Raw genomic sequence first — 11,464 nt, 5'->3', positions numbered from 1 at the left:
ATGTCAGGTTAAGTTCCGCATCAGTTGGCTTGTGTTGGTTTTACTTCTATGAGTGTTTTTGAGCAAGTATTGCCCAATATTTTACGGATTTTGGTCACAAAAGTTTATGGTTACCGTATAAATGGTCTAAAAAAGTCCCTAATATGTGTGCAGCTTAAAGGTTCGCAATTTCCAGAACAATATAAGTTACCGACATGATTTTTTTTCATTGGCTTACACTAGTCCATTCTAAGATGAGCAAACACATGTCCGTAGCTTCAAAGGCTCGGAAATAAAAGCAATCTCAAAGTTGTTTGCCTGAGAATATATATTTTTTAAACATCAGAACGCAAAGACACCAAAGAAAATGAATGCCTTACTTCAATAACAAATTTCAGCTCAATCAAATTTGGGCGAGATCAACAGTGGGATCGAGAGTGGGAGAGGTTTTTTTCAAATGAGATCTCAAACCGTTATTTCTGGACGAGGGTGTGTTTTGCAAATGAAATTTCAAACCGTTATGAAGGGACGTGGGTGCGCATTTGCAAAATATTAGAGTAATGTTTCCTGATTGGTCAATATCTATGTCCTGAAATAACTGCACAAAATCTAGTTCAAGCTCACCTGTACTAATTTTCTCCAAGTTCCAAAATAACGGCCTGCGCGAATATTGGGGTTCTTGGAATCTTTATTTCAAATCCTATGTGCAACGTAAAATAAAACCGTTGGGGTATTTCGCACACAACACACAGGGAACCTCAGTCAGAACCAACCATTTCAAGGGAAACATATAATCACTTTGGCTCCTTTACCATTGGTCATTTGGTTAGCTGTCAATCTAATTGTAACAAAATTCTTATCGAAATTACATACTTTGTCGCCTTGAAGTGTTCCACAATACAGTATGTCTGTATCCGAGCTCGCTAAATCATCATTATCGGTAGGTTGGTCTGCCGCCAATAAGAGTAATCTGCTTATTGTCAGCTTGTCTATGCACCTGTTATTGTTATTTTTAGGCTGGAATTCAAAATCGGCAGAAGGAACCATCAATGTTCCAGCGACGCTCGTCCCTTGGAACTGAAATGAAGGGAAAAAAGACACTTGAGTTAGAAAACAGGATTAGTGAATGGATAGTTAAAGCGATAACAATGCATTCAAGAAATGCATTTATGATGGATGATTCAAGAAATAGATTGATCATAGACTTGGCTTTTAGTGGTTGGTATTTAAATGTGCGGGTACCAATTAACAGTAAGAAAAAAAAGTATAATAGAATCGTCTTTAGCCTGTCTTTGCTTTTTTTTTCAATGGTTTAGGAATGCCTGAAGAAGCGGTAAGTTTAAATGTTCATGATGCTGGATTTGCGGTCGACCGTTGGTATCCTTCAGCTCCTATCTTCGATTTGAAGCTGCAAGGTGCAAGGCATTCAAAACTTCTTTTTTCGTAAAAAGAGGCCTCACACAGGATAAAACTGTAGTCAATGAGATTTCCACTCTTTTTGCACCCATCTAGATTAGGTATTTTTCAAAAGCAGTACCGCCCGCCTGAGATTTATGGGTAAAACTAAAGAGTGGTCATATTGGTCGCTATTGACCAAAAATGTTTACAGAAAACACCCACCGTCAGGCTCAATGATGGCACGCTCTGTACTGTTCCTAGCAATGACTTGCTAACCTTGGCTTCCGTCATTCGAAAGCTGTTGTTCAATAAGTGATGCAATGGTTTCAATGCAAAGCGAATGCCTTTTGCAATTGGGGCACCAATTATGAAAGTAAATGGTTCAGCTACATTGTCACTTTTGCCACAACAAATTCTGTAACACTTTATCAAATCCACCCTGTAATACATCACGTATTTGTAAGGAGTACATGAATCACACTTTTATCATACATCTAAAAACCAAGCTATATGTTTCTTTTAAAAACCGTGATTCTTCTCATTTCCTGACATCAAACGCATCTTTAAAAGTTAAAAATTTGCCCAACAATGTCTCAAGTAACTTGCAAATGGAAGAAAAACCATAAATATAGGAAACTATGCAATAATTAAATTTGTTGGTATGTCGGAGTTTACCATGGCGGAGATTACCGTTGGCGGAGTTTATTATGGTTGGGGTGATTATAAATGCACGTGCTCGTACCTTGTCATTCTAGTCACTATATAAGAACCCGGTCTAGTCAGAAATAAATGGTCATCTCAATACGCTCCCAATGAGAACATGACAATGGTGGAGTTGACATTGCGGAGACTGTCGTTGGCGGAGATCGCCTGACGGAAATCCACTGGCGGAGATTATTGTTGGGGAAACCGATGGCCATTAACATATTTTGCACAGTCTATTGGGACTAATGCTTTACCAACATAACATAGAATTGGGAGAGGCCAGAATGTTTGAGTCTGTACAATTTTCAAAGACGATACTATGGCGGGTGTTGAGAGCAGAGTGAGGATCAGTGGACGGTCAGCTTACTCTAGCTGATCGCACCACCACACACCCCCTTGCGGAATTTATTGGGTATCAACGAGACCCAACGACACGGAACCTACTTTATGGGATCATTCCAACTCCCCTTTTTTAAGATTTGGAACACTATGAATGATAAATGAAATAACAAAATTATGTGTGACAAATCTCCGGATCAACAATACTCTAAACGGTTTGGTGCATGGCGAGAACGTGTACTTCTTCTTGGCACTTGTGAAACATTTTCGTCCTCGTCATCTGGTTCATTTCTATTGGAAGCATCAGGCAAATCTGTAAGAGATGAACGGAGAAAACGGCGATTTCGCCAAGATTTACAGCCATTTTCAAATTGAATCAAATAACGGCGTTGAAAGCATTTCACGATCTTGGCTTCTGGGTCCCAACGCCGCGATTGAGGGTTTTGAACGTAAACAACGCTCCCATTGGCCAACGGATCTAGCGGTTTGGCAGAACGATCATGATATTGTTTTCGTTTGGGGGGGGGTGGATTGGCGTTTGACGTTGTAAGTGGGAATCTGGAGCAAATTCACCTGCAGAAGGTCATCGTGGATCGGAAGGCGAGACCAAAGAGGCCGGCCAAACACTCTTTGCGCCAGTGAGAGGCCATTGGCCATCGGCTATTGGGGTATTCCGGAATTTCAACATTCCTTCAGCAAATTCCTCCGAGTGGAAATCTCCACCCGTTTTGGCCAGCAAGTGCTTAATGGACTTAACCATTACTTCGGCACGGCCGTTACTCTGCGGGTAGTATGGGGTTGATGGGATCCAGGTGACACCCCACTCCTTCAGGACAAGAGAGAACGGCCGAGAAGCGATCTGAGGCCCATTGTCTGTGCACAACACATTTGGCACTCCAAACATGGAAAACATCCGGGCAAAATCCTTCATTAAAAGAGCGGAACTAGGAAATGTCCGGTGTTGGATGGCCAACGGGTAACCAGAGAGGCAGTCCGAGTAAACCAAATCCTCACTATAGCCATACGTGAAAAGGTCGGCACTTACCACTTGGAAGGGTCAGGTTGGAAGTGTGTCATGGACCAATAGTTCTGGTTGATGGGAAGGACGGAAAAACATCTTAAAGACACCTTGATGGCTGGTATGAAGTCGTTTAAGGATCTCTTTAACTGCCGTGGGTGGAATAAGGATCCTTCTATTTCTTAGGACTATATCCTCCTCTTATTGCCAACTCGGAGGCAATCTTCTTGAATAGTGACATATAACCACTATGGGCGTGCTTCACCGTGTCGGCCAAAATGGCGGCCTTGAGCTTCAAATACAATTCGTCTGTTTTGGCGAATTCCTAGGACATCATCCAAAATAAGATCCGGGTATTCAGATCTGAGCGAGGTTACCGTCAAGGAATGAGGTTCACCCAAAACAACGGGATCAAAGTCAGATTCGACATCCGGCTTTGATCCTGGAGCCCATGAAAGAGCATCCGGTATGGCATGATCAATTCCTTTCTTCCCCTCAACAACGAAATTATAGCCCATGATACGGGTTCTATAATTTAAAACACGAGGGTTTTCTATTTCACAGAATCTGATGGTTGAAGAGGGAGACAAGGGGTTTGTGATCAGTGACGACGGTAAAGTTGATTCCAGCCAAGTACACGTTGCACTTTTTAACGACCCAATAAATCGCCAATGTATCCAACTCAACCATCGCATACCGACCTTTACAATCCTTTAAATAACGAGATCCACATTGAATTAATTTGGGAACTTTGGCTTTGAGCTGGATCAAGACAAATCCAAGGCCCATCCAGGACGCGTCTGTGAGAAGAACGGTCTGAGACTTTGGATCATACATTTCCAGCACCGGAGGTGATATCAATGCTCGCTTTGTCTCCTCGAAAGTTTTAGTGTGCTCTGGGAGCCACAAAAAAGCATATTTTGGTTTTAAGTAATGGACGGAACGGCGAGGTCAGTGAAGCTAGATTCGGGAAAAACTTGCCCAATTGGTTCACTAGACCCAAGAACGATCTGAGGCATGGAAGAGTGGCGGGAATGGCGAATTTTTGAAATCCACCTTGGATGAATTCATTTCAACGCTGCCTTTGGAAATATGATATCGCACGAAATCAATAGACAACGCTGCCAAAATACTCTTGTCTGAATTGACTGTCAACCCATATGCCAAGCAACGTTCCAACACATTACTGACAGAATACACCAAGTCTGGCAATGTCGTCGCTCCACAGGCCATATTGTCCACGACCTTATGGACGTTTAATCCGGCCATAGCCACATCGCCTCGAAATGAGAATGAATCCCCTGTCGATACAAATCCCATGGGAGAACGTAAAAACATGAACCTCCCAAAAGGGGTCAAGAAAATAGTAAGAGGCTGCGATTCCTTGGCCAAAGGCATCTGCCTTTGACCAGGTCTAGTTTGGCAAAGAACGAATCCTCAGGCGAAAAACCAGAGATGGCCTCAGCAGGAGTTTTAGTCGGATGAGTACTCCTCTTCACCTCTGTATTCAGACGGGTGAGATCAACACACAAACGGCCATCGCCGTTGCTTTTGATGACGGGGGACAATAGGATGGCATCACATTGTTGGAACATCACCAACATGTACGATCACATTCTGCTTGACCAAGTCCTCAAGAATAATTTCAACCTTATCCTCGATAGCGAATGGGATTTGACGAGCCAACTGGATTGCGAAAGGCTTAGCATCATCTTTGAGGTGGATTACCATGGGGTCGCCAACAATGGGACCCGTCATGGGGCGAGAGTATCACGCTCAAACACCTGAGGCTGGCCCGGTCTCATTGGGAAGTTGAGAAATCCAATCTTCCCGACTGTCCCAGAAAATCGAACTGGGGTGCGAGAAATTCGGCTTTGGAAGCAGCAAGGATAGCACCTTGGCTTTTGGCGACGGGAAACTCTCACCAATGATGGTCAAGGCCTTGCAGGCATGAAGACCAAGGTACGCGCCTTTCAATCCATGGCACACCACAATAGAGGTCCCTGGAACAGATGAATCCACAACGGATAATACCGCAGAGAACATGCCCAATTGGTTAATGGAAGAGCCATCAATGCCAACGATGCCCTCAATCACACTGTCCGAGAGAGACACAATTTTGTTTAGACCAGAACTTTTGAAGAGTTGATCTCCAATGACGGAGATGTCAGCACCGGTATCAGCACAAAATGTGATATTGATTGGGAGCCCCTCAGAACCAGCGGGTGCTACATTAATCTTAATCTCGTTAGAAACAGTGCTCAAAGTGTGAGAAGTCTGACGAAGTTTGAGAGAGCCAACTCGAGAAGAGGGAAACTTTTTGACCTCCGGAATCTTGGCACTAACGGGTCGGGATCTGGATTCTTTGTCCCAATGACCTCGTTGGTGGCATATGCAACAATGACAATTTAGCGCTGGACATTTTTCACGGGGTGAGCAGAGCGTCCGCAATACTTACAAGAAGCATCAGACGACTTCTTGACTGACTTAGAGTCTTTCTGGAAACGATAGTGGGACTTAATCGGCAGCCGCAAAAACAAAAAAACATGGCGAGGGGATTCCGACATACCCTTGGTCCTACGACGGGACGTTTCAAGCTCGAGTATTTGATGACGGGCTTCATCAAATGTCTGAGGGTTGCGTTCCATTAATGTCACCTTGTCGTTTTCGTTCTCCATAGCCTGAAGTAACAAGGCAACCATCAATTTGTGTTGTGTGATATTGGCCAAATCGGCAAATTCCGCCTGCTCTCGAAGAATATTGCATAAGCTAGAATAACTCTGCCCAGCCTGCTGTTTTACCAGGAGGAGATCTCGCATATCTAGGTGCACACTGCGGAGGCTCCTCAGATGATTCTTAATCATATTGATAATTTCATCCACCTCTCGACCACTATCGGGCTTTATCCGAGAGAATGTTGGATGATTTGGAAAACCCGGGCTGCAACATTCCCAAAACAACGATACTGTGTTGCCCTGTACCGTTTTGACAACGATATTGTCATGTTCTCGTTGGGAGCGTATTGAGATGACTGTTTTATTACTTGACTAGAACGGGTTTATATATAGTGACTAGAATGACAAGGTATGAGCACGAGCAATCACACCATCTCCCTTTTGGGAAAAGAATAAATATATATATAACCGGCCAACCATCGGGTCACACGGCAACCAATCCGGGGTCACACGGCAACCAATCCGGGGTCACACGGCCAACCAATCCGGGGTCACACGGCCAACCAATCCGGGGTCACACCGGCCAACCAATCCGGGTCACACGGCCAACCAATCCGGGGTCACACGGCCAACCAATCCGGTCACACGGCACCAATCCGGGGTCACACGGCCAACCAATCCGGTCACACGGCCAACCAATCCGGGGTCACACGGCCAACCAATCCGGGGTCACACGGCCAACCAATCCGGGGTCACACGGCCAACCAATCCGGCATCACGGGCCAACCAATCCGGCATCACGGGCCAACCAATCCGGGCATCACGGACCAACCAATCCGGGCATCACGGGCCATCCGGGGTCACGGGCCATCCGGGGTCACGGGCCATCCGGGGTCACGGGCCATCCGGGTCACGGCCATCCGGGGATCTCGCCCAACCTCCGGGCATCTCGGCCCAACCATCCGGGCATCTCGGAGCCATCCGCACACTGGTGGGGAATCCACGCCCTGGTTGGCATTCCTCACTGGCAGGCACACCAGTGGGCGATCCACACACCAGGGCTCTGGGCATCTGGCCCTCACAAGGGGCAACTGGCCTCCACACAGGCAAAACGGAATCGCCTCGTCATCCACACTCCGGCGGAAATCCACGCCCTATTGGGCTCCGGGCATCTGGCCATCCAGCGACGGAGGCTCTGGCCTCCACACGGAGTTCAAGGATGGGGCGGGCTCTTGCCAGCTACAAGGCCCTCTCCTCCACACAACTCTCTCTGAGAGAGTTACGCTCGATCCTCGAAAGAGGAGAGCAACACTGGTGGACAGAGGGCAGCAGCCGGCCAAACCGACTGCGCCATGTCATGATCTCGTTGAGAGCGTATTGAGATGACTGTTTTATTACTTGACTAGAACGGGTTTATATATAGTGACTAGAATGACAAGGTATGAGCACGAGCAATCACACCAGATATCAACGTAGATAATTATTCCAGACATTGCACCACAGGAGAAAAAGAACGTAAGTCTGTGTCCTCCTCCAACATGGGGGAAGTTTGAAGTTTAACTTAGGGAGTGCAGAATTGGAAGGTGACTTATCGGTTGCACTAGGACCTCAACCAAATTGGTTCTATGGAGCGGTCAAAATCTTGACGGAATACTCTGACTTTGACCTTAGCCCTATCAAACACATCCTCGTGGTCGTCCAAGCCTTTGTACATGTCATTATCATCAGCCGCAGAATGACACACGGTAGTGGCTCGGCATTAAGATATTGGTTGAGCTTTACCTCCAAGATTCAAGTTTTGTTTCGACATAGAATGGATCATCGCCCTCTACAAAGGTTTTAACTGCGTCTAAAGCAACACGTCTACATCGCGTGGTCAGCTCATTGAAGCCTTTTGCGATGCTTATAACGGCAGAGAGTTCGTCTCGACCGCCATATTGAGAAATGATATAACGGGACCAAGATACTCAACCAACGTAGGAGATCCACCGAAATATCATAGATGATAATTCCAATTTATCCTCCGATCATAACATAGTAGATAATGCTTGGGTAATCCGCTGATAAACCATCTCAAATATAAATCCAGGGAAACTCGTCGACCCATATAAATAAACCACGATGATGAAATCGTCCACCCATAACCAACAAATCGCCAGCCAATTAGAGAGAGAGTAGATTGTGATATTAGATGGAGCCAAAACCAACACAAGGGGAACTCCAATGAATGACGAAAGGAGAAACCAACAATGCAAATCGGTTAGTGTTCATATACATTCTTATCATCCAATCTAAATCCACCACTGTTTTCCAACACCTTCAGCCATAGAACCTGCCTAACCGGTTATTTCCCTCTATGTACTTGCTACTACGGAGAAGCTCCCCGACGGACACAATAGCTTGCTTTTCACTTTTCTACTTATCTCATCCCGCCATTTTTACCTCAATAAAGTTCACCGTTAAATAATAGTTCATCGTCTCTACATTCCTCAACACATGTCTATATTTCTCTAGTCAATTGTATGTAACTCTAGTCATTCCCAACAAATCTTCTGTGATATTTTTGTGCTGTCCNTCAAGAAGGCTATTAAAATTTCTAGTATGGCGGACGCGTATTCTGGATTTGGTGATTCGGAAGAAGGGCGGTACCTCCTTAAGCTTGTCCAAGAACACAAGCTTGGAGAATTTGCTGGGAATCACGGGCGAACTAGCAAACAAACTCAAGCTATTTAGGAGGAGGTGGCAAATAAATTCTCAGCAGTGTCCAGTAAACCTTTCACCGGGCCTCAAATCCAAACCAAATGGAGAAATATGGCTTATCGTGCAAGAAGGAAATATTCCCAAGCCAAGGCGACCATGGTATGATGTTGCATAAGAAATAATTGCAAGAATTGACATGCAGTTTAAAAAAGTCTTCTTCAGTTTAAGACTGGCGGTGGTCCCAAGCCAAAAGAAGCCGAAATCGATGACTTGAGCCAAGAAATAGTCGACGTTACTGGGAGGACCTTCACTATACCCAATCCTTATGATTGTGGAGAGGGAGAGAACTCTGGATGGGACAATTCGTTAGATGAACAAGGGCGTGCAAGGGAGGTTGTCCACGATGGAGGAGCCAGCAGTGATGCTCTTGCATTGCAACCGGCTGGAGATTTTCCTGGCACTCTCCCAGTTGCTGATGGTCCACCGAGCCCTTCTGTACCTGGACGTGCCAATGCATCGCGACGAAAACTCGCACCCAAGAGACAGCAGCTGGGGAAGAGGTCAAGACCTTTGTAAGAACAGCCAAGGCATGCAGGGTGGAAGAGTCTGAGAGTAAGCGAGAACTCTTAAGGCTTTCCATCTTGGAAAAAGAGGCGTCGCTCAAATCACTCAAGGTATTGCTCCAATCTCTTGAATAAAATTGGTTCAAGGAATAACTCTGTTTAAATTTTCAGCGCAAACGTGACATTGATGAGGCCCAATTGGAATTCGAGACCGAGAGGAAGAAGTTGATTATCATCCAACAAGAAGAGGCGTCGTTCAAGGCCAAGATTGTGAAGCTTGAATTTGCTGCCAAAAAGGTGGAGATTCAAAGAAAGCTCAACTTGACTGATCAAGAATTGGAGGATCTTCTTCACTGAGAATTTTTTTGCTATCTTTGTTTCCCATTAACCATTGTTTGTTTCATTTTGTTTTTGGTTGCACTGTTTCCTCTTAGTTACATTTTTTCACAATAATTATATTTCCTTTTCACTAGAATAAATTAACGATTAAAAAATTCTGATATAATTTTGCGACGCATCACGTCTGATGCAACGCCCACACCTTCGTCTCCCAATCCGACATCAAATTGAAGGTGGTCCACTCGCTCACCATCCTCATCCGTTTCCTCGGGAGGGTCTTCTTTGAAATTGATGGCAAGGTTGTGAAAAATGATGGCCGTTGTAACGAGAGCCACAACATTATCCATCTTGCTCCTTATGATGTACTAAGAGACAATGATTAAGCAGCTGGTACCACAAATAATACATGATTCCAATCTTACAAGCAAAAAAGGAAATCGATTCTTTAACATCCCAAAGCAATGATCCACATTGAGTCGTGTTGCCTGATGGGCACGATTGTATCGCCGCTCAGATTCACTATTTATGCGATCATCACGGATGGGGGTCAGCAGATATTTCGAGAGAGGATAAGCCTAAAAATAGACTAGATTTAGGCAAACACTTGACAACTACTAGCAAAAATATATGCATACAAACCTGATCGCCCAAGACAAATCGCGGCCGACGAGGATCAAAGCTTTGTTCCAAAATACCGGGAAGTGGGCTCTCTCGAAATATTCTGGAGTCGTGGGCAGATCCTGGGAACCGGCAGGTAAAAAATCGGATCCTATACCTGCTGTCGCACATTGCCATCATGTTCAGGCTGTAAAACCCTTTTCTAAACACACACACACACAATTTGATTAGAAACTATTCTTAACCCAACAATAATCATTAACTACCTGCATCGGAAAACCTCAACATCACCATAGTGATTGGGGGGACGAACAATTTCCAGATGAGTTCCGTCAATGAGGCCTCTAACGCATGGAAAATGATGTTGCACAAAGAAATCTTGAGCAATTTCATCCTCTTCCTCTCGTGAAGGCAACCTTACAAAATCATTCCTTCTACGAGCTATAGCATGGGCCACGGTGTTTGCGGTGGTGCAGACGGCACTGGGGCTTCTCAGGACATACCATTGCATGCCCACACTCCGATGAAATCCATTGGTCCGAAGAAACTCCAAGGTGATGAGTAATTTCTCAAGAGGCATGATTGCAGTGGAACAATTGTCACGTTGAACATTCAGCTCTTCGCGGAAAGTATCCACCAATCGAAGGACATTATCCTTGGAAAATCCAAATATTTTGCGGAATTTGATGTCTGTTAACTCATTCATTGGGGATGCACGCTGTTCACGGATATGGCGACGTGGTATTCGAATGCCGCCACCGGCATTAACAATATCCACCATTTCCAAATCTTGATCTACTTCCTCATCCTCCAGGCGCTCAAGATCCTCAATGAACTCAATCACTTCCATAATTATCCAAAGCTTTCACTTGGGGAAACGGATTGCCCCTTGTTTGTTTCAAAGTTTATTTACCAACAAAGCTTGACCAATTGCAGAGCTGGTCACGGCTGGCCACGTGCTCTGATTGGTCTGTGCTGTGATTGGTTGCTTGATTCACCCGTCTTACATGAGACGGGTGATCCAAGAATGGCTTGGCAGTCCTCTCCTTTCACTCGTCTCCAAAAAGAGGGGTGAGACGAGTGAAACGGGTGAGACGAGAGGACTGAGACGAGAGGAGAGGAGACGACCG

At 45.1% G+C, this 11,464-nt stretch overlaps 1 protein-coding gene and 2 long non-coding RNA genes across 4 annotated transcripts; 1 reads left to right on the top strand and 2 right to left on the bottom strand.

Moving 5' to 3' along the window:
- Positions 1-289: 289 nt before the first annotated feature.
- LOC131891677 (uncharacterized) lies at positions 290-6,232 on the bottom strand. Its single transcript, XR_009374447.1, has 2 exons — positions 1,600-6,232; positions 290-1,056 (listed from the first exon to the last, which is right to left on the bottom strand). It is a non-coding gene; the product is annotated as an uncharacterized LOC131891677 (long non-coding RNA).
- Positions 6,233-8,704: 2,472 nt separating this feature from the next.
- Positions 8,705-9,688, top strand: LOC131892208 (uncharacterized). The gene is made up of 3 exons (XR_009374533.1): positions 8,705-8,973; positions 9,037-9,488; positions 9,549-9,688. It is a non-coding gene; the product is annotated as an uncharacterized LOC131892208 (long non-coding RNA).
- A 155-nt stretch (positions 9,689-9,843) lies between these two features.
- On the bottom strand, positions 9,844-11,458 carry LOC131892207 (putative nuclease HARBI1). 2 transcript variants are annotated; one of them, XM_059241993.1, is made up of 4 exons: positions 10,601-11,458; positions 10,356-10,491; positions 10,139-10,291; positions 9,844-10,081 (listed from the first exon to the last, which is right to left on the bottom strand). In XM_059241993.1, the coding sequence occupies exons 1-4, from the start codon at positions 11,182-11,184 to the stop codon at positions 9,857-9,859; spliced, it is 1,098 nt and encodes a 365-aa protein (XP_059097976.1). In that variant the 5' UTR covers positions 11,185-11,458; the 3' UTR covers positions 9,844-9,856. The 2 variants fall into 2 exon arrangements, with proteins under 2 accessions (XP_059097976.1, XP_059097975.1); XM_059241992.1 differs by having other exon boundaries at positions 10,356-10,536; positions 10,601-11,456.
- Positions 11,459-11,464: the final 6 nt, after the last annotated feature.

This window comes from Tigriopus californicus, chromosome 12, assembly GCF_007210705.1.
Source record: "Tigriopus californicus strain San Diego chromosome 12, Tcal_SD_v2.1, whole genome shotgun sequence".
Taxonomy (NCBI): Eukaryota; Metazoa; Arthropoda; class Copepoda; order Harpacticoida; family Harpacticidae; genus Tigriopus; species Tigriopus californicus.
Note: the sequence above shows the minus strand (reverse complement) of the source record. Positions and strands in the feature narration are given on the sequence as shown.